Raw genomic sequence first — 23,175 nt, 5'->3', positions numbered from 1 at the left:
AAGTTGTCTGTACTGCTACTGTTACCCTTTACCCCCCCTCGAGTCTGTCCTCCGTGTGAAAACGGTTGTATCCTATCAACGTAGAGTCAATTTGCCGGCCGAGTGATGTGCTCCCTGGTCCATTTCCCAAACTAACCCTGTGTAATCGCTGTTAGGAGCTCTGGGTTCCCACATATGGGCATCAACAGTGATGGGTTCGTGGTTGGGTTATAGGAGATCTCTACCCTATTCCAGATTTGTATGGTGCCCTCCCATAAGGGGTGCTCGCCCAGAGTCCTTGGTCTGTGTGATTTGTCAATCCAACATATGGAGTCTAATTCAATATTGTCTCCTAAACATAGCTCCCTCCAATTGTACCCAAAGTTTAGAATTGATATTGGAGTGCAAATCTAAGATGGTGACCAGCTGGTTAGCCATGTAATAGGTGTTAATATTTGGTATGCCCAAACCACCTACTTGTTTGTCTATACATCAGGGAGGTTTTCACCCTGGGTTTGCTATTTTGCCAGACAAATTTACTGATCATTGATTGTAGAGAGGTGAGACAATGCTTTGGTAGTTTGATTGGTATGGTTTGGAAGATCCGGAGGACTCTAGGTAACACATTTATTTTGATCATATTGATGTGACCAATCCATTAAATGCACCTTTTGCCTCACTCGTGTAGATCTTTTAAAATAAGTCAGGGAAAAGGGGCATCCCTGTCTTGTGGCATTGGTAATGTTGGAGGCTGACTATTCTCCATTAACTTTGACCCATGCGAAGGAGTTAATGTAGAGATCTTTGTATGTTCTGAATACTGGTCCTAATCCGATCTTTTCCAGTACCTGGTTCATCCTACTCTGTCGAACACTTTGTCTGCGGCCATAGAGCGGAAGATTGCAGGTGTGGGATTTTTCTGTATAACTTGAATGATATATAATTGTGTTCTTGCTTCTCTACCTGTGATAAATCCCACTTGATCTAAATTGAGTGCAGAAGGTGGTTAAGACGGTTGACCAGTATATCAGCAACAATCAAATGTCAACATTAAGCAGCGAGATTGGCCTATAACTAGCGCATTATCCTGTTTTGGAATTACCATAATGTGTGCTCCGACCATTTGATTTTATAGGATATCAATCCCAGGACTTTTCTCATTGGCATAGCTTTCATAACTTCCTCCAACTCTTCCAGTTGCTGTTGGCTGTTGTAATAGTTTTGCTGAATCTAGCTTTAATTTATAACTTTTGAAGGTATTCCGCGGTTCTGGCCTGGTAGCCCCCGCATCATTCATCCCTGGTAGGCTACATAGGCTGGTATAAGAATTCATAATATTTAACCTTGTCAGTTTAGGATCATGTGTGGTTTGGCCGTCGTGAAATTTTTAAGCTATTAACACGCCGATTTTTTTTTTTTTAATGCAATGGCCAGTAGTCCATCTGCTTTGTTGCCCTTCTCAAATTTTTGTCTTGACCACATCATGGCCTTTTCTATCTATGATTCAGTAACTCCCATAGTGTTCCTTTGATATGTGCTATTGCTTGCCCTGTTTCAACAGTGTGTCTTTTTGTGCCCCGTTTATATATATATATATATATATATATATATATATATATATATATATATATATATATATATATATATATATATATATATATATATATATATATATATATATATATATATATATATATATATATATATATATATATATATATATATATATATATATATATATATACGCACACGCAAGGGGTCCAGAGCATGTATGTAAAGCGAAAATGTACTTAAAGTGAAGCACTACCTTTTCCCCACTTATCGATGCATGTACTGTACTGAAATCGTCATATACGTGCATAACTGATGTAAATAACGCATGTGTAACAGGCTCTATAGTCTCCCCGCTTGCGCACTGCTTCGGTACAGGTAGGGAGCTGATATTGCTGTTCAGGACGTGCTGACAGGTGCATGCATGAGCTGCCGTTTGCCTATTGGGCGATATGTCCTTACTCGCGAGTGTACTTAAAGTGAGTGTCCTTAAACCGGGGTATGCCTGTATATATAATTTTTTTTTTTTTTCAATATCACGGGTCCATTTTGTTTTTTCTTGTGTGGGGCTAGCGTGATTAATTACCCTCTGATCACGTATTTGTGTGCTTCCAGTTTATTGCCGCTAAAGGGCCTATGGGCCGATTTATTTTAGAAGTACTCCAGCAAGGTGGCTGTAACAGGGGACTTATCCCTGTTCACAAATGTGCCTCTAATTCAGCAGTGTGGTGGTTAACTGCTGGTAGCAAATTAACTAACACCACCTGCCTGATTAGAGGTGGTAGAAAAGCCTGCCTTTGAGACAGGAAGTGACTCCTTAGCTCTGAATGAGAGCTGGCCTTTGGAGAGACAGAGGAGTGTTCTAGAGTCTCCCAGGAGAGACTGACCAAGAGAACACACATCTCTGGAGCTGACCGGTCTTGAGCTCTGCCCAGCATAGCTGATTGCAAGACACCAAATAAGACTTCTAAACCTGGATGCTGATTTTCTGTGCACGCACGGGTGCGGTTCCCGGAAAGCAGAGAAGCTTACTCTACAGCAGCTAACAGATAAGACTTTCATTATTAAGAGACTGCTTAAATCTGCTTATTTCATGCTATATGTTTTGGGGCTGCGAGACATGCTTTACTAAGGGAGATGTGAATTAATTGCATAGGATTTCACTAGAACTTCTCCCAAGTGAATAGAGGCTTTGTTCCCCCCCCCTGTGTTTGGATGGTTTCCTGATGAAAAGGAAAAGGCACAATAAAGCCTATTATAATTTCACCTTATAAAGTCTCCAATTGTGTACCTCTGTGAACGTCCGTCTACATATGGTGTCCGAAGTGGGACAAGAGGTGTCTTTGAAGTTAAAAAGGACCGGAGATTTTTATGTGAAATTTTTTTGTTATGCTTTTTGCCTACAAACAGTCTGAGAAAAAAAAAAAAAAAAACCTCATGCAGCAGAGATCAGAGTTAAAGGGATACATACCACTGAAACCACAGTGCACTGAAACTTACAAAACCACAGATGGACTCTTTGCCCCAATCCCTAGAGGAGAGAGACTGCTGAAGTAGCTAAACCTTGTTTGCCTATCACAAAGTGTAATTTGGTCATTGAAATAGGGGTTTTGCCTTTCAGCCATAGTCCGGGTTCAAGAAGTGAGTCAGCCCTTAAAAAGGGATAGGTGTTTGTTGTTTTCAAAAGTTTCGCTGAAGCAGTGAATACAGATGGTGACCCACGAGTGGTACTGATTTTGCAAATAAAGGTTGCCACACCGCATAGGACTACCAGCTGTGAATGAAGTATATGCAGAAAAGTGTGAAAATTGATACAAGACTGTGCTGAAGCAGGGGAATTTTTAGCAAACAAATGCTGAGTGTAAAATTGCCCTATAGGGGAAAAAGTGATTTCTGAACTGTGTAAAAGGATTTTCAAAACCAATTGCTGAATGTTGAGTCACCCTGCCGGGAATGAAAGAAATAGTCCACTGCATAGAATGTTTTTTTTTCTGTAAGTAAAAAAGTCTGCCTATATATATATCTTGGGAGCAAAAACAGACACCCAAAGTGTGAAGTGTGAATGCCATAATACCCAAAGATGAGACTGAAAATTACTGAACTCAGGCAGAAAACCAAATTCTGTTGCTGAAGCGGAGAGATTGCACCTAGCAAGTAAATGGTGTAAAGCAAATAGACTTTTTTTACCTAGCAACTGCACATCTTGTATAGCTGATTAGAGAAAATGCATGCATGGTACTGCTGATATTGTAAAACTTATCCAAGAAAGAAAAATTCTACAGAGATGCCTGTGAGAGCTATGACCTCTACAAGCAAAATATGCTCACCTGTAGGACTACCACAATTGGGGGTTCTAGCAAATAGTGGCAACAGCTGCAATAGCGCCTCCTGAGGTCAGGAAGAAAATTACACCTGATAGCCTAAAAATGGAGGACAAGATGCAGCGTTCCTGTAATGAACCCTACCCCACGGAAGAGTGGCCCTTCCAGTCCAATAAAGAGGAAGACATCTCTTACGGGGAACCCGAACCGAGTCACACCCACAAAACACCCCAAGAATGGTGGGGGTGCCTGAACTCGGCACGAGCAGAAAAGACCGCTCCCTTTGACGAATATGATCAACAGGAGACAGAGCGGGAGCAGCAGATCACCCAATATTTCTGTCAGCTAAAGCAACTGCAAGAAAAGCCTGGCGTATATAATGAAGCTGCTAAAATTTCAAATGAAGATGGAGACCCCAATATCCCTGAAGGGACGGTGTCATCCAAATCAAAAAGGGAAAAAAGAAAAAGAAAAGCAGTTCTTCACTTACCGTGGAAGGAACAGACACGTCCGCAGATCCTGTGGAGGAAAAGGGGGACCGAGTTGCCCTGCAGCCTAGCGAAAATGGAGAATTCGTCCCGCGGGTAACCGAATATCCAGAGGGCCCAAGGCAGAAGTCGTGTACCCCATAGAAGTGTCTGTCCGGTGCCAACAGTGAGGAACCCTCAACCAACCATCCCAGGGAAGTGGAGTCGGAGCCAGTGAGTGACGATCCCTTGACCAGCCCTGAAGATGCACTGCAAGCTGCCAGGCATGACTGATCTGCTCTGTGAAGAATTGGAAAGGGAGAGAGAAAATAATGCTGAGCTACAGATGACTGTGCTCGCAATTTACTCTGCGGCCAAGACCTAATTGTAGGATCTCAAGACTGAGCTAGATACTGCAAAGGCTACTATTTCCGCCATGGATGAAAAGCAGAGCCAATCTGATAAAATGGTGGCTACGCTAAAGCGGAAGTATGAAGAGGCACTGAAGCAGATGACAGTCTTCCAGCAAGAGGTTCACACGCTTCGCCTAGAGCTGAATGCCTCACTACAGGAGGTCAACAGTGTCCGGATAGAGGTGGACGTATCTCAGAAAGAGGTTCAGACACTCCGCAGAGCACTGGATGCCTCACATCATGAGACCAACAGCTGCCACACAGACCTGGAAGTTTCCAGAAAGGAACTACAGTCTCACTGAGGAGCTGGACATTGCTAAAGAAACTACTGTCAATCTTGATACAGATCTCAAAGTCTCTCAGAAGGAGCTTCAGACCCTCAACCTAGAGAAGGAAGTCTCACTCCAGGAGATTGTCATTCTCAAAGCAGATGTGCGTAAATGGAAGGAGGACTGCAAAGAGGCCCTGAAGAATACAGAGACTGAAAAAGGAGAAAATTCAAGATTAAAAAGAGAAAACTTAAAACGGAAAGAAGAAAATTTTCAGTTAACAGAAGTCAAGGAAAAGTTTGAAGCAAAGCACCGACTGCAGAACCAACTGCAAGGTCTGCGTACACACCTCCAGTATGCTGAGGAGAAGCAGCAAACGCTACAGGAAGAAAAACTGCAGGCTGCTAAAGAGGTACAAGCGCTGCAGGAACGTCTGAATACCCAGTACGTCCCCACAGAGCAGTATGAGGAGCTAAAGGCCACGCTGCATGTCTTCAGAGCATCATTGGAAGCGGAGCTTCGATACCAGGTGACTCTGTATGAGAGGGAGCGTGAGAAGGCTCAGAAACTGGAGCAAGAGCTGGAGAGACAGAGAGACTGTTCCATTCCCTTGAGTCAGTACACCAAGGAGAAAACAGACGCAGCGGCAACCTTGACGACAAAAATTACAGAGCTCCAGAATATGAAGGAGACTCTGATACAGACTCAGAGAAAGCAAAGTGCGCAGTTAGATTCCCTGAGAAGAGACTTGCAAGACGCACTCAAACAGGTTGAGACTCTGCAGACCAGTAACTTACAGATTCCTCCAATACGGAAAAAGGTATTGGCTCTGCCCAAGCACCAGTATCACACAGTAACTAATGCCCGTGAGGGCAAGGGTACAGTGAGAGTTGGGGACTCCACGCAACTTCAAAACAAAATTACGAAGTTTGAGCCACCTAAGAAAGCACTAGCCAAACATACAGCTGCCCAACAGGCAACAAACAGAGGTAGGAGTGTAGAATCAAAGCCAGAAGAATCCTTAGCTGAGGAAGCTGAAAAAATAGGACGTTCTCTGGAAAAGGAGGTGGAGGTGCAACTCGGTCCCAAAGAAGCTGAACTGGCGACTCCGTGGTGTGGAGAAACTGCAGAAAGACCGCTTCAAGAGCAGAAAACTCTAAGGGCTAGTCCTAACTGCTCTACAACTGTTGCCATACACTTTGTCTACAAAAAGAGGAGTGCCCGACGCAACAGAAATCTCATGACAGCGCACGCGATAAAAAGACTTTACGTGGAAAAAGTTCTCCTCGAGCGACTGAGGAGTGCTGATCTCAAGCACCTTAGGGAGGAGACAAAAATAAACTGGAGAAAGGGCTCCAATCCCAGCGGGACAGAGGGTTCTCTTCCTCCATCTACTCTCATTCAAGTCACAGAAAGAACTCGAATGAGAGTGGAAGGATGGGCTTTGGCCGTGGTAAGCCCGAGCTTCCCACAAACAGGGGAGGTATGTAACAGGGGACTTATCCCTGTTCACAAATGTGGCTCTAATCCAGCAGTGTGGTGGTTAACTGCTGGTAGCAAATAAACTAACACCACCTGCCTGATTAGAGGTGGTAGAAAAAGCCTGCCTTTGAGACAGGAAGTGACTCCTTAGCTCTGAATGAGAGCTGACCTTTGGAGAGACAGAGGAGTGTTCTTGAGTCTCCCAGGAGAGACTGACCAAGAGAACACACATCTCTGGAGCTGACCGGTCTTGAGCTCTGCCCAGCGTAGCTGATTGCAAGACACCAAATAAGACTTCTAAACCTGGATGCTGATTTTCTGTGCACGCACGGGTGCGGTTCCCGGAGAGCAGAGAAGCTTACTCTACAGCAGCTAACAGATAAGACTTTCATTATTAAGAGACTGCTTATATCTGCTTATTTCATGCTATATGTTTTGGGGCTGCGAGACATGCTTTACTAAGGGAGTTGTGAATTAATTGCATAGGATTTCACTAGAACTTCTCCCAAGTGAATAGAAGCTTTGTTCCCCCCCCCCTGTGTTTGGATGGTTTCCTGATGAAAAGGAAAAGGCACAATAAAGCCTATTATAATTTCCCCTTATAAAGTCTCCAATTGTGTATCTCTGTGAACGTCCGTCTACAGTGGCCCTGACCTTGTCCGCTATGATTGGGTCTTTTAAGAGTGTCTCATTCCGTCTCTACGACCTGTTAGATTTAATCAGTATCCCTTGGGCTAGGATCAGCTCTATAGGGACATGGTCCGACCATGTGATGGATCCTATTTTAACATTTTGAACCAGGTCAAGGTATCTCTGCTCAATGAAAAATAATCTATTCTTGTATATGTTCTGTGGGGACTCGAGGAGTAGTCCTTAACAGTTCGATTCAAGATTTGCCAAATCTTGTAGGTGGTGTGAATAGTGTTTTGTTAATGGACCTAATTTGGTGTTTAGTTTACGGTTGACTTTCTGGAGGAGCTATCCGTGAGAGGGAGGACCGTCAAGTTGAAGTTCATACACCAGATGGCCCTATCTGAAGTAGTCTATGGTCGCTAGCAAATGCTTCAAGAAGACTTTTTGACCTACGTTGGGGACATATACATTGGCAAAGGTGTTTTTAATGTGCCTTTTATTAATATATATCTGCCCTCTGAGTCCACCATTTGTTATTTTATTACAAATGGAAGATTTTTACTCATCAGTATACTTACCTCATCTTTTACATTCCGAAAGTGCTAACCTCCTTTTCATGGTAGAGTTGTCTCCTTTTATATTGAGGGAAAACAATTTGAATGACATGATGGGGTCTTAGGAGAGAGAGCGTGTTACTGTGTAGCCAATCTGCCATGTTAAACCCTTTCTCAGTCAGAGATTAAATGTCAATGTTACAACTAACAGGTATAACAGATCAGACTCCAAGTCTTAGGCCTTCCAGAAAAAGGGACGGAAAAAGTTAAAACAGATCGGGAAAAATAGATTAAAAAAATATTGTCGGTTGATCATACAACATCCATCTCGACTCCCTCTCCTCCCAACAGATAGGTGGTATGGAATTTTTGAGTGGAGATTTTAGAGTGGTCCAGCTGGGTTTTCTGTAAAGGTGTTTGGACTCTCAAACACTAGATTGCTGGGGAAAGTGAGGTCTCCACCATGACAGCTACAGCACACTCTCGTGCCTACTTTTGTGTTGCATATAATATGCTGTGAAGCCATATTCTCCTTGCTCACGAAAATTGTAGCTCTACTCAATTGAATACAGTACAACAGTATTTTAATTTTGCCCGTCTGAGTGTGTCTCAGCTTGCAATTCGAGGACCATGTGTAGAAGTCATTGAGTTACATGATGCACACAAGATATTGTCTTGCCTTCAAATACTTTCTTGGCATGCTACCCGTCTATCTGAACAAGCCCCTCACCCCTACCACATGCAGCACATCTGAGATCTGTCTCCAAAAAACTGTTCATGGTCCCAAGGTTCAACAAAGTATCCGTCCGCTCCTCCTCTTACTGGGCACCTCACAACTGGAACAATCTACTGGAGACTCTCACAGCCGCCACCAGTCTAAGTCTCACATTTTAATCTAGTACTGTATGTAACTGTTGCATACACCTACAACAGGGAAGCGCAAACTTTTTAAGCTGCGCCCCCCCTGCCAGGCCTCCCCCGGTCTCACGCCCCCTCTCCTACCTTCCACATGCGGCAAATGACGCTCCAGTGGCGTCACAAGACCCTGCGGCGTCATTTGACGCCACATTGCCATGGAAACGCGTCTTAAACAAGGTAAGTTTCCTTGTTGCAGAGGACTCGCGCGATACCCCGGCATTAAATGCCTGGGGAAAGAGCGCGTGGCCTCTGCAACGGCCCGCGCACCCCAGTTTGTGCACCGCTGACCTACAACATATATTATCTCTTACTGTGTGCATGGAATGTCATGTGTATATGTAATGTATAACCTTGCTCACTTAATGTTACAATGTATTTGTAACAAGTATCTGTCATCCTAACTGTGCCCAGGACATACTTGAAAACGAGAGGTAACTCTCAATGTATTACTTCCTGGTAAAACATTTCATAAATAAATAACATTCACAAGGCTCTGTCGCTCAGATTACATTTTAATTATCTAATGGGAGTAAGAGTGGCTCAGTGAGTAAAGACACTGGCACTGAGAATTAAAAGAGAGTAGGGAAACCTCGTTCAATTCCCGGTGTCGGCTCCTTGTGACCTTGGGCAAGTCACTATCTCCCTGTGTCTCAGGCACCAAAAACATAGATTGTAAGCTCCACGGGGCAGGGACCTGTGCCTGCAAAATGTCTGTAAAGTGCTACGTAAAACTAGCAGAGCTATACAAGAACATGCTTAAAAAAAAAAAAAAAAAAAAAAATGAGAACATATGCATTGCAATAAAATCAGTGCATTCAACAGCTGCACACATGCTGATAAACCACAGCTCCTGTGCATACTCCTTTTTACCATTGGAAAAGTTGTAGACATCAGGAAAACAGCCGCTCCTGTAGCAAAACTCGGACTCGCCAGCAAAAATACTAAAAAAATGTTTTTTGGCTACATAAAATGGATACTGGATCCACAAACCGAACAAACTCCTCCCATGCGTTTCAAACAAAACTGTTCTGGGGGAGGGGAAGAAGGAAGGAATAGGGAAAAACATGGAACGCCAAAAAAAGTATGGAATAACCATCATGCTTCCAAGTGCCATCATAATAGAGTAACAATCTTTAAAGAAAAAAACGGAGGTCTCATTCTGTGTTAAGGCCTTTAGGCATCAATGTATCAATTGTAAAGATCCAGAAAGCTTCCCTTTTGGTTTAGAATTCTGGACCTATCTCCCCCTCTAATATGGGGTTTCACATGTTCTAAAGCAACACATTGGAAATGTCTCAGACTGCCATTTTGGCACATTTTAAAGTGATTGGAAACTGGATGTATGATATCCATATTGGTAATATGTCTATGTTCGAGCATCCTAATTTTAAATGCTCTGGTATTTACACCGATATATACCTTTTTGTTACATCCGCAAGTGATCATGTAAATGACATGATCTGTGTTACATGTAATAAAGGAGAGAATTTGAAACTCTTTGGTTTCGTCTCTGTTGGTAAAACAATTGGTCTTTTTAACATATTTGCAGGCTTTGCATTTTCCACAGGGGAAGCAGCCACGTAAGTCTGGAAAGAATGTATTTTTGTTGCAATCTTTTTTGCTTTGAATAGCAGTAGGAGACACTGTGTTGCCCAATGTGTGTGCTTTTTTGAAGACAAACCTCGGTCGGTTGTATAGAGACAAAATCCCTTAGTAACACATGTATTCAAAACATCCCAATGTTTCTTGATGGATTTTATCATTGTAGCCTGGCTACTGAATTGAGTGATAAAGAGGGGTGGATCCGTGTTATTCGTTACCATATTGTGACGTTATTCCCCATGTTGTGTGAATTTAACAATGTTAGTTTTGTTTGAAAAGCTGGAGGATCAGAGTTAATCAGGTCTTCTCTGTTTTTTTCCCTAGCATTCATAAGAGCCTGCTGTACATATTTGGGGTTATAACCCCTATTTAGAAATCTCTGACCGAGTTCCATAGAGTTTTTATCAAAGTCCTCCATAGTAGAACTCCACAGAAAAAGCTTATAGTGTTCCTTGAATGGGGTTTACGGTAAATATCCGTATGGACTTTGAGATCTAAACCTACATAAAGGCACAAATCCAAAAAGTGTATGTGATGGTGATAATAGAAGTGAGTAAATGTGAGATTGTAAGTGTTGGTGTTGAGGAATAAAATGAATGCATGTAATTGAATGACCGTGCCCGACCAAATGATGAGCATCAATGTAGCAGTGATAACTAATAATGAGATGACGGTAGGGGCTCCGATCACCAAACACGTGGGACCGCTCCCACCAACCCATGAATAGGTTGGCGTATGATGGGGCAAAGGACGACCCCATTGCGGACCCACGTGTCTGGAGATACGTGTCTCCCTCTACTTACTGGGCTTATCTCCAAATTGCTCCACATTGAATAATTTACTGCTTGATGGCTGTTTGCTACAGATATCCGGTTGTCCTGTGAGCCTGTAGACGGTTGTTTTGTGTTCTCCTTTTTACCATTGCTTCAGGCACGAATACTTTCTTGTGGTTTTACCGGTCTTGTTCTGTCTAATTTCTTTAGATATAATTGTAGTTATTCTTAAAGTAATATATGGGCACAGCAATACTTTAAGTGGAGGTATTTTTACTTAAATAGATGATGGTGTCTGTCTGTACTTTCTACATAGTTTTCCTGTTTACCATGGATATATTTACTCTGTAATAACATAGACCAGAGAAGGGCACATAATTGTAGCAATAACCAAGATTTGTCTCTCTAGGAAGCAATGGATCTTTGTTGCCATTACCAAATCGCTACAGGATGGGATCTGGAGATACCCCCGAGTTGGTGTCTTATCCTCTGCCCCAAACCTCCTCCTCATACATGCACCGGGGACCTCCCATAGGCTCCGTGGCCATGGTTAGCACCTTGCATCAGGAAAAGATCAACTGCTCCAGAGTTTTCAACCTTTTCTGTTTGTACGGCAACATTGAAAAGGTAAACCAGAAACAATGCATCAAGGATTTTGCAGCCAGGAGATGTTCCCCTCCTTTTAGTATTGGTCGAATATCTTGATTCTTTACAGGTTGGGAACATCTTGTCCAATAAGGGTTTAGCCTCTTCACTGCCTTTGGGACGTTTATAAATGTCCTTCTGCCTCCCCCATGCTGCAGCAGAGAAGTGGGCTGGATTCTACCTCCTTTGACTGAATCTACTCCTCAGTACTTCCAGGAGTCTTGAGCAGCAATATTAACTGTGATCACTAAATGTGAGCCAAGTATTTACTTAAGAATACAAAGTTAATAGTTCTTAATAAACTAAACTCCCTCAACTACAAATCTCCCCTCTACTGGGCAGAGGATGTAATTGGTATGGAGGGGAGGTGAAATCCTACCCAACGTAACTGCCAATCACTCTCCTTCCCCCCCCTGCCCCCCCCCCAGGATTACCTCTTAAAATTTGATCGCAGGGGTGTGGCTCCCCCATTTCTTCGCCAATTATGTTTTTATTTTTTTTTAATCAAAATTATAAAATAAATGTATACTATGTTCACACACAGCCCCCAAATTAAGTGGAGGGAGTACTACAGTACATGGTCACCCTTTGCAATGATCAGATGTTTTGATTTTTTGGGGGAAACCAAAACATTTAAAGTGGGCAGCCTTCCCCGCTCTTATCTTACTCATTGACAAGTACCAAGTCATAAGTGAGGACTTACTATTACTCCCCATAAACAGCCACCTCTACTTAGGGACGGTTTAACTATGATGGAGGTTATATTTTAAGAGGGGCTAATAATGCCTCTTCAGGTGTTTTATACTATAAACTATACCATTTATGTTTGTATATGCATTTGTTTTATACTGTACACTGCTTTATTTTATTGTTTGAGTTTAATAAAAATTTGGTTTTAATATAGTGCACACATACCATATACTTATTAGGGGTTTTGAGTATTTATTACTCTTTCGTATCACTTTACTATAACCAGTCTAGCTGATGAGAAAAAAAAATGTTTTTACACACAGGAGAGTGTACTTTAAGGGGTACTTTGGTGCAGAGGCACCGCAAGCTTTGTGGGTTGTGTGTGCTGTTCGCTTGTAGATTTTGTAAATGCACAAATATCAGAGTTATATTTATTTGGTGTTGCGGATGTTCAGTGACTAGGGCTAAAATAAACATCTGTTCCTATAAATATATGGATTACATTGATAGAGGGCAATGTCCTCATCAATCATGGGTGCTTCCATATTTGTGGGAGTAAATGTGCTCCTGGGGGGTCTTGTGAAAATAAACTCCCATAACACGTTGCATGTACATTTTATATTCTGTTTGAACACTTCTATTTTACAAGATACCGCAGGCACATATTTAGTCGCAGAAACATGAGGTGACCTCTAACTGACATTGGTAGTTACCCTCTCTCATTTCGGATTTTCCCCATATTTGTAAGAATAAAACTATGCCCGGGGGAGAGGGAAAGTGCTCACTACTCTGGCGCAGAATCATTGTGTCTGTCATAGAAAAGGGCAATCTGCGCAGTCAGCCTTTGTATGGTGGTGCAAAGTACCACAGGCGGCCTCAGGTTGTTTACTTCCAGAGAATAGAAGCTGTCTGGGATCGTCCTTGTTTAATGTAATTACATGAGAAAATAGTAGTGTCAAAATCTTACTTTGGCACCCACCACCATTTCTCATATAAAAACATGGCCTAAATAAAATAAATGCATTGGGGGTTATATTTTCCTAAAGTAGACAAAATGATGGGATATTTGGTGGTTATGTCCCATTTGAATAAAATATGTATAGCCACATTACATACGGCTTTCTAAAGAATTTTTTTTTAAAATCCAAAATGTTTTCAATATTAATAGGATTGAGAAGTTACTAATGTGCATTTTGGAATAACGCCAAATAAGTGTAGCTGCTGAATAAAATGGTGAATGAGTTACTAGGGCACACCACAACTGACACATCTTTGTTTTAAATTTTGTATTGCAAAAATCTTAATTCCCTTGGCCGCGGTGAACAGCAATATAAACAAGAAAGAGTTGTCTTGTACATTTACATTGACTCCTCTTGTAGGGTTCCAATATCTACTACTGCTGCATAATATATACCTATACCCCCTACTTACCTTGATCCCCATGCAACAGCCCTACTGTCTGGATCTCAAGGATAAGTTTTAGCAAGTTTCCATGCTAGTGTATTGACACTTTGTACGAGAGCATTAGATATCGCACTGCAAACGCTGACACATTAAGGTTACAGTTCAGTGGCTTCTATTTATAATTCACCATCAGCGTAGCATTATCCACTGGGGCTTGCAAACATCCAACTTTGGGGGATTTTCAATTATAGGCTAGCCAGCACTTTTAGTTTGTCCATATGTATACGTATGATAGACACCTCTAGGACACTTGTCATGCTCACTGTATGCCCATACATACCTCCAGTTAGTAGCTCTCAAGGAAAACTCATTGACAAGTACCAAGTCATAAGTGAGGACTTACTATCACTCCCCATAAACAGTCACCTCTACTTAAGGACGGTTTAACTATGATGGAGGTTATATTTTAAGAGGGGCTAATAATGCCTCTTCAGGTGTTTTATACTATAAACTACACCATTTGTTTGTATATGCATTTGTTTTATACACTGCTTTATTTTATTGTTTGAGTTTAATAAAAATTTGGTTTTAATATAGTGCACACATACCATATACTTATTAGGGGTTTTGAGTATTTATTACTCTTTCGTATCACTTTAATATAACCAGTCTAGCTGATGAGAAAAAAATGTTTTTACACACAGGAGAGTGCACTTTAAGGGGTACTTTAATGCAGAAGCACCGCAAGCTTTGCGGCTAGCACTCCACTTCTTGTTTCTTCATTCCCTTGGCTGCGCACAGGTGGGAAACTGCTTTGGCAGTGACTGCGTTACAATCCTCTGTCACCAGAGCGGGGTTTTGGTATTCTGTTGATATTTTAGCTCAACTTCATCTTGTATTTGTGTAACTACAGGTAAAGTTTATGAAGACCATTCCTGGCACAGCCCTCGTGGAAATGGGTGATGAGTATGCTGTTGAAAGAGCAGTCACACATTTAAATAACGTGAAGATTTTTGGGAAGAGACTGAATGTATGGTAAGAGACATTGAATACGTACAGTACAGAGTTTGTGATGTCATTACTGGGGAAACCGTGAATACAATCCCTTCTTAAAAGCTGTAAGAAAGTGTCATTCTTATTTATATATGCTACGCACCGGCGCAGCTTTCCTTTTCTCACTATAAGCATCCAGTGACTCATCTCTCACACCCTGGTCATATACAGGCATACCTTCTGACTACCTCTAAACAAGTAGCATTATGTGACACCGTCACAGATGATGTTCATTCCTAGAATATAGGATAGTTTCCTCGAAGTATGATTACATTTGAATATCACCATATCTACCCTCTCGCGTTCGCTATTACGCTTCCACACATCTACCTCAGCCTTGTTTTTATTGTTATTTTTCGTGCTGCGTAATCGCACAAAGCCTCTGCAACTTCCCTTACCTTGTCTTCAGTGACGCGTCGCCATGGTGCCCCCACGGTGTCATTTGACGCCAGAGACTAGGTAAGGTGTGGGGAGAGCAGGCATGGGAGCGCAGACTGAAAAGTTTGGGCACACCTGATCTATAGGACCCTCCAGTTCGAATGCTGTATCTGTCTCCACCAATGACAAGACCACAGATACTGAAAGGATTATATATAAATATTGGCTAGCAAAACCAGTGGCCTTGAGACCTCGTTCGCTTTTGGTAATTAGATTGTAAGCTCTGTAGGGCAGATACTCTCTTTCCTAATGTCTACTTTTATGTATGAAGCGTTTATTCCTATTACTTGAAAACGAGCGGTAACACTCAATGTAGTATTTCCTGGTAAAACATTTTATAAATAAGTTAACGTGTATTTCCGCTATAAAGTGCTACGTACAGTAGGGCCCCGCTTTACAGCGTTCCGCTCATACAGCGTTTCCCAATGTATACTCATATTCTTTAGGGTTAGCGTTTGTTCCGTTTTTCCAGCCATTTTCGGCATGACGTGCACAGAAGCAAAGTATCCGGCTGTCACTAAACAGCAGTTTTAGCGCATGCGCAACTCCTTGTCAGATGCCATTTGTCAGTGAAACAGTCAGTTTACAGCTCTGCATCTCTGTTTTCAAAAGGTACAATACAGTACTGTAGGGTCCCGCTTTACAGCGATTTCCGCTTTACGGCGGCGGCCTGGAACGGAACCCGCCGTATGAGCGGGGCCCTACTGTACATGAATGACACAATATACATAAAGATATCCATACATGGTGAAACGACAGAGGGAGAGGTGTAAAGAATTAATTGACTTATTTGTCATAGTAGTTGAGACCGAATATAGTCTCCTGCTCCCAAGACATACTTCTAAAACGTGTTTATTGCTTTGTTAAATGCCGAGTATATATGAACATATCACAAAGGGCCTAGGCTATTGCTAAATAACTATTCTACCTTTTTGTTTACTTTTTTTGATCTTTAATCTCATATATGTCAAGGGTACTAATGCTATTTTTTCCCCTCTATAATTTCAGCGTCTCCAAGCAGCACTCTGTTGTCCCAAGCCAGATTTTTGAACTGAAGGATGGTACAAGCAGTTACAAGGATTTTGCCATGAGCAAGAATAATAGATTTACCAGTGCTGGCCAAGCCTCTAAAAACATAATCCAGCCACCGTCTTGTGTTCTGCATTATTACAATGTCCCCTTGTGCATGAAAGAAGAAATCTTCCAGAAGGTAAAGAGCATAAACGATCTAATCTGTGTGTTTTCTCAGTGGTGTGACCATGCACACATAATATGAACATTTGTGCTGCAGACAAATGTGATGAGAAAGTGGGAGGGGAGAAATGCTGCTTATTAGCCCTGAAGAAGGCCAAAACATTGCCTGCCTATTCCCAACGTCAAGAAAGTACCATCCTGTGGGAACCTACAATGAGCTGGAACTTAGATATTTGTGTTTTTAAAGCAAGAGACCTTTAAATCTTTATGGAGTACACTGTCAGACCTATAGAGTGGAAAATGAATTCTCTGAAAAATATCCTTTTTTCTTTTTCTTTAATTTAGGACAGAATGCAACTGCAGTATGCAAATAAAATGTGTAGATATTTTAACATTTAAGATCCTTTTTTTTTTTAAAAAGGATCTTAAATTTTAAAATATCTACACATTTTATTTGCATACCGCAGTTGCATCCTGTCCTAATAAACTCATAAGCTTCTACCCAATGACTTTCAACCTAAGGCCGCACTTATTGCTGGTGACGCGAAGGATGCTGTCGCCATTGCCATAGTTAGATTTCAAATTTAGGTGACGTCGTAAAGGGGGAAAGCAGCGGGACGGAGAAGCTCCTGATTGGCCGCATAGGGAGACAGTCGCCGAAAAAAATTCAAATAGCAGTGACTACCATATTTTTGGTAGCACTATTGCTCCGTCGCGTGCACTATAAGCGCCGACGACTGCGACAATGCATTAGTTTTGACGCGACGGTTGCGTCGCCGGCACTAGAAGCGCAGCCTAAGGGAGGCTGTTGGCTCCCAGAAGTCAATACAAGCTCCTCGCATGTTTAGATAGAGCTGAAATTTTGCACCGGTTTAGTATTCTGAAAACCCATTAAGGAGGGATTAGATTTACTGTGGCTTCTCATTTTATACAAATGTATTGTGAGAATACGTGCAGTTTAATTTTAGCATCTAAAAAGTTAATTCTCTTTATAACGTGGTGCACCAAACAAAATCCTCCGCTAAGGCCACTTTAAATGTAATTTTATGCAACTCCCGTAGCCAACAAGCTACTAAAAAGCATTTTTTTAGACCGATGAAATGCACAGTTAGTCCTATTGCTTTACATAACAGCTGGTTTGTTTAAGTGTCCCACTATGGGCTAGAATATTATAATATTGTCACGATAGTTTACAGGGTTATAATATACACCAAAATAAATGGGGTGAATTGAATGTGACTGTGATATGATAAAGAAAGTTTATTCCTTCAGGGAAGATGAACACACAATATTGAACAAATAACACACAGAATATATACACTTACGTGGGAAAGGGGCAATAAAGTAATCAAGGTTTGGATTAGCAATTCATGAAGGCATCAGGTCTTATTCAGATGTAGTCACGAACAACATTGGGCATAGAGCTGACAGTAAGTTATAAAGGTTTTGGGCTCTATCCCCAACATTGGGTCTTAGATATTGGTTCACAATTATCTGTACCCAATTACCCTTTGCCAGCTAACGTGGGAAGCACTTTGGTACCTGCCCCCAGGTAGCTGGCACATGCGCACAATCTCTTAGTCATGCTCCCATTTTCCTAACCCCACTCAAAAGAGTTGGCGTCGTCAAGTCTGCCAGATGGGGATCCAGGCCAGGGAAACCTGACGAAAGGTGTAAATTATGGCACTTCATCTGAAAGGCCATGTCCTGCGTTCTTTCCACCCTCTATATACAAACCGGGGAGACAAGCCTTTGATCAGTGGCCTTTGTGTAGACACACTGTCGCGCCCTGCCCATTTAACATACCGTATGGGTCAGGGATTTTCGCAGGCTTTATACCAGGCATAAAATATAGTACAGTTACAATATTTTATATAAATCAAAATATTCCATTCGGTTGGGCCGAGCGGGCTAAAACTTGCCAGACCCTTATGCCAGAGGGGACTCTACATGGAGGCCAAGTTTCAGTTTGCTGCGACCCATCGAACCGGAGATACAGTAATACATTTTAAAACAACATGTTTTAGAAATTACATTTCTCCGCCATTGAAGTCAATGGCACAACCATACTTTAAATGGTTACCCATACTCCGTTCGGTTGATCGGAGAGGGCTGGAAATTGCCATGCAATCATGCCGGAGCAGTGACTACATGGTGGCCAAATCCCACCCCTCTAGTCCTTACAGAACCGGAGATATGGGTTTTCACTTTTCACACTTGTGGACTTAGTGTTTTAAAGCCACGCGGCTTTTCTCCACCATTGTGGTCAATGGGGCAACCTTCATGGCGGCCGCGACCCTTTCCCGTGGCCATTGACATGAAAGTAGCATAAATTAATCAAATTATGGTAGGTTAGAGGATGAAGATCAACCGTTACCTACCTCCCTCAGGCAGTAAATCAATAAGTCAAACTCAAAGCTTTTACATTTACGTAAAAATCTTTAAAATACATATACTTGCACATTTTTATTAAATTGCCAATGTTTAACCGTTACACCCTTCACTGACATTAGGTCACTTTAATCCTACGTGTCGCTGCATATTTAACATGTCTTCTCTAACAGGATTTCTTCTTGTTACTTTTAGCTCTGTGAAGACCACACTGTTCCCATGTTTATCAAGTTCAAGGTGTTTGATGCAAAAGGTTAGTACAACTTTTTAGATTTCTACTTTTGATTAGAAGTTTTATACATTTTAATATAATAATTTCTTACCATCTTCACCTTCTTGTTTCCTCCAGCCTCTTCTAAAACACTCTCTGGCCTGCTTGAATGGGAAACAAAGACTGAAGCGGTGGAAGCCCTCACCGTATTGAATCACTACCAGATAAGAGTACCTAGTAAGTTTTGGTTGTTGTAAGCAGCGGTCACTGTACTAGTTGATAGGATTAGACCAAATTGCTTCATATTCATAACTTTGCCTTTCAATAAAGAGGAGATTGCCATGACTTGCAAAAGGGTTTCAAAACATAATGTAATCATACCTTTTTAATTGAGATTTTGCTGCTTTATCACGCAGTAAGGGTGCCCACTTCTTGCTCAATAAGGAAGGGGTGCCCTCGCATATAGGATCCCTTTCGTTGACGTCTTTCAGGAATCTCATTAACGTGAAGCACCGTCACATAGCATAGGTAATTCACACCAGTAACCATACTAGCATATAATAACTCTCACTGTCTAAGGTGAGAAGCAAAAGGTGTATTAAACCCCACCCTCTGAATTTTGGATGAGTGGACCATTCTTGAGGAGAGTTTGATGGTTAATAAAATAATGATGCAGTTACTTGAACAAAAGTGCAATCCGTGATACACTAAGAAAATGCCCTCCACACAATGTCCCTCTGAAGATCCACAACATTGCAAGATAGAATCTTATGACACAGAAATTGTAGTCTGATGTCACTAACCTCATTTCGACAGGAGCAGAACTGTCGGGGTTTCCAGCTCCGGAGTGTGAGACCCGTTATCCCTGCAGCAGGGTAGCTAGCATGAGCGTGGAGGACGGTTATGGCTTATGGAGATAGATATGTCGTGAGTGGAATTAGGACCCTCTCAGCGTGAGACTCGTGAAATTGCGTGCGACAGTGTAAGATTAACCTTATGCTGCATGAGACAAAGCCCTACACGTGAAACATCACAGGGCTGATGGAGCAACAACAAAAAAGTGCAACTGAGTCGATCAGTGAATTCTGGGAGATAAAATGGCAACCAGAGTCTCCCTGATACAGGGACCATTCTTAAAACTAAAATTGTCTCATTTAGTCCTATTTTTTTTAAATGGGGTAATTTTAAAATTCCTTGTATTTTGTTATTAATATGTTAATTAGAAGGGTTTGAGCGATTTCATACCGCCCGCAGTGTGAAATGTGTATGAGTAATGGATGATTGTTCTGGGCTGTGGTTTCACATACAAATGTCACAAGTGCAATCGTGTAAATCTGTGACTTCTTCATCTGTAAAGATTGGTCACTTCCTTTCCAAGCAGCAGTTACTCTTTTAGGTTTGTAGCATACTGTTGAGCAGTGTCAGATAAAAAAATGAAAATAATTAAAAGGACACCTTTGTATTTGGACTGAGTTAAAGGGAGAAAATTTATAGTTGGGGTTATGAACAATTTATGATTGTACTAAGCTGTGTACAGGCATACCCCAGATTAAGGACACTCACTTTAAGTACACTCGCAAGTAAGGACATATCACCCAATAGGCAAACGGCAGCTCACGCATGCGCCTGTCAGCACGGAAACTATAGAGCCTGTTACAAATGAGTTATTTACATCAGTTATGCACGTATATCTTCTTAGCATGTTCTTGTATAGCACTGCCAGTTTTACGTAGCGCTTTAGAGACATTTTATAAGCACAGGTCCCTGCCCCGTAGAGCCTACAATCTATTTTTTGGTGCCTGAGGCACAGGGAGATAGTGCCTTGCCCAAGGTCACAAGGAGCCAACACCAGGAATTGAACCAGGTTCCCCGGCTTCAAACATCAGTGCTAGTCAGTGTCTTTACTCACTGAACCGCTCCTTCTCCCTCGTATATCTATCGTATATGACGATTGCAGTACAGTACATGCATCGATTAAGTGGAAAAAAGTTAGTGCTTCACTTTAAGGTATTTTCACTTTACATACATACTCTGGACCCATTGCGTACATTAATGCGGGGTATGCCTGTATACACTTCCTCCCCCTCCCTCCCCACCACCTGTGGTTATTTCATTCTCTCTCATATTTCTATTTTTTTTCTTGTACTGCTTTTCCCTTTTATTTTTTTCTCAATTTCGATTATTTTTTCCAGCTTATCAATTTTCCGCATTTTATCTTAATTTTATTTTCCTTCGGTTTTTCTGTTTTATATTTCTCTCCCTCCTCTGCTTCCACCCTTTTTTTTTTTTTTTTTTTTTTTTTAATGCCTTTTCATTTGGGTTTTTATTTTCTCTTTTCCCTTCTTTCCCATCCTTCAGTTCATCATCCCATTTGAGGCTAAAGTGCTTTGAAATGTATTTCCTGACTCGCTTCTTCTAGATCACGCGCACCGTAATATTTGTGCCATGTAATACACCTAGCAGGAAAGAGGGAATTTTGTTCAGAATAAGCAGAGTTTAGAAATGGTAAATTTTACTGCACTTTATCCTCTGATTATTTACAGTGCCTCTAAATTACAAATCATCACAGGTACTTGCCCTTGACTCGTGTGAAGAGCTGACATGCCTTTAAATCTGTTTTAAACAACATGAATGTCTTGTCAGAGCAGCAGAAAAAGTAATGTGTATAGTGGTGACAATTTTGATTGTTCCCCCATCATGGTGTGATACAAAACTAATGTCTGCTTTCTATTCCTTCTCAGATGGTTCCAATCCTTACACATTGAAGCTTTGCTTCTCCACCTCATCCCATCTGTAAAGGCGTAGGATAGAGGACTGCAAGAGCAAACCCCTTCTACAAAATGGAAATCTCACAATGTACATGTTACAATGCCTTGTTTTTATTATACAATGGATACCAGTCACTACTGTGGGTGTTTTTTGTTTCTCCCTCGTTTTTGACAGGCTTAAAGCAGCACTACGTGTATGAAATGCAATCTTTGCATTGCCGATTGGAGTTGGTATGGGTATTTCAGATATTTGATATTCCACGTTGAGAAAGAATAGTGGTTCCAACCTGGTCTTTATTCCCCCAATTTATTGAAATATGCAATGCTGCTTTAATATAAAATGTAGAATGTTTTTAGTAATTTGTGAATTTTAGATTTAAAATGCACAATCATGTATTTTGTTTTTATTGCCAAGTTTTTCATCAATACTTACCAATCACATTATACAAACTGATTTAATGGCAGATATCAACATAATCTTGGCCTGCCTCTAATTTGAGAACACATTTGACACAGTTTTAATGCACTAGACCTGTATTGTTTTACTCACCCGCCAAAACAACAAAAAATACATAATTGGCTTTTTTTTACTGAATACCGTGGCTAGATTTTTATGGCAATTTCTTTTTCAAAATGAATATTCTTGATGCTCAGTAAGGATGTCAATGTGTAAATGTAATAAGGATCTACTTTGATGCTGCTGCACACATTCATTATTTAAGCTGCCTGCACACAATGCCTGCTCCAGCATTGCAGGGGTTTAGGCGATGTGGCTGACACTGCTCATTGCCACCACTCATGTCAAATTACATTTTGTATTCTTGGACATGGTTAGTGAATAGTTTTGATCCTCATTAAGTTACGAGGAGGAAATACGAGTACAAGTGTGATACTCTGTACATTTCATGAATTAGGTGATGAGTCGACCGTAGCCTCCTTTTCACCAGGGCTCCGAATAATGAAGCAAGTGTGAAGTCGGTCCTCTTAATTCAGTAACGAAGATCACATAATACTTTTGCCCAAAATGTATCGTTTTATACACACAGCAAGCTACATTCTTGCTATGAATCAATCGTAAACTGGTGTTTGCAATGTTTTAATTGTTTTAAAAGAAATAAATATGGAATGTATGTGGTGCAGAACTGTCTTTCAATCTCTGCCTGTAATGCGAAGTCATTCTGCTTTAATATCAGATCTTTTTTTTAAATTATTATTATATACTTTCCTTGATTTGTTTTAAAGTGCCCTTTGCTTTATACTTGCTATATTGGCATGGTTCCTCACGTGCCATAATTTTCCATGAAACTTTTAACAACTGTGTATTTTCATAGGTGATGCACAAACCTCTAGTGGCTCATGTTTTAGAGTATAACCAGGTATACAATCAACAAACATGGACAAGTATTATGGTTTTTTTAA

At 41.2% G+C, this 23,175-nt stretch overlaps 1 protein-coding gene across 2 annotated transcripts in view; it reads left to right on the top strand.

Moving 5' to 3' along the window:
• LOC142493021 (heterogeneous nuclear ribonucleoprotein L-like) overlaps positions 1–22,903 on the top strand; it is a 69,293-nt gene extending 46,390 nt beyond the window's left edge. For both annotated transcript variants that reach the window (XM_075596407.1, XM_075596406.1), the window contains exons 8-13: positions 11,372–11,589; positions 14,615–14,736; positions 16,201–16,402; positions 18,973–19,030; positions 19,127–19,225; positions 21,730–22,903. In XM_075596407.1, coding sequence (XP_075452522.1) covers positions 11,372–11,589; positions 14,615–14,736; positions 16,201–16,402; positions 18,973–19,030; positions 19,127–19,225; positions 21,730–21,785 — 755 coding nt within the window. In that variant the 3' untranslated portion in view covers positions 21,786–22,903. The remainder of the gene's footprint in view (positions 1–11,371; positions 11,590–14,614; positions 14,737–16,200; positions 16,403–18,972; positions 19,031–19,126; positions 19,226–21,729) is intronic.
• The last annotated feature ends 272 nt before the right edge of the window (positions 22,904–23,175 follow it).

Source organism: Ascaphus truei, chromosome 4 (assembly GCF_040206685.1).
Source record: "Ascaphus truei isolate aAscTru1 chromosome 4, aAscTru1.hap1, whole genome shotgun sequence".
NCBI lineage: Eukaryota > Metazoa > Chordata > Amphibia > Anura > Ascaphidae > Ascaphus > Ascaphus truei.
Note: the sequence above shows the minus strand (reverse complement) of the source record. Positions and strands in the feature narration are given on the sequence as shown.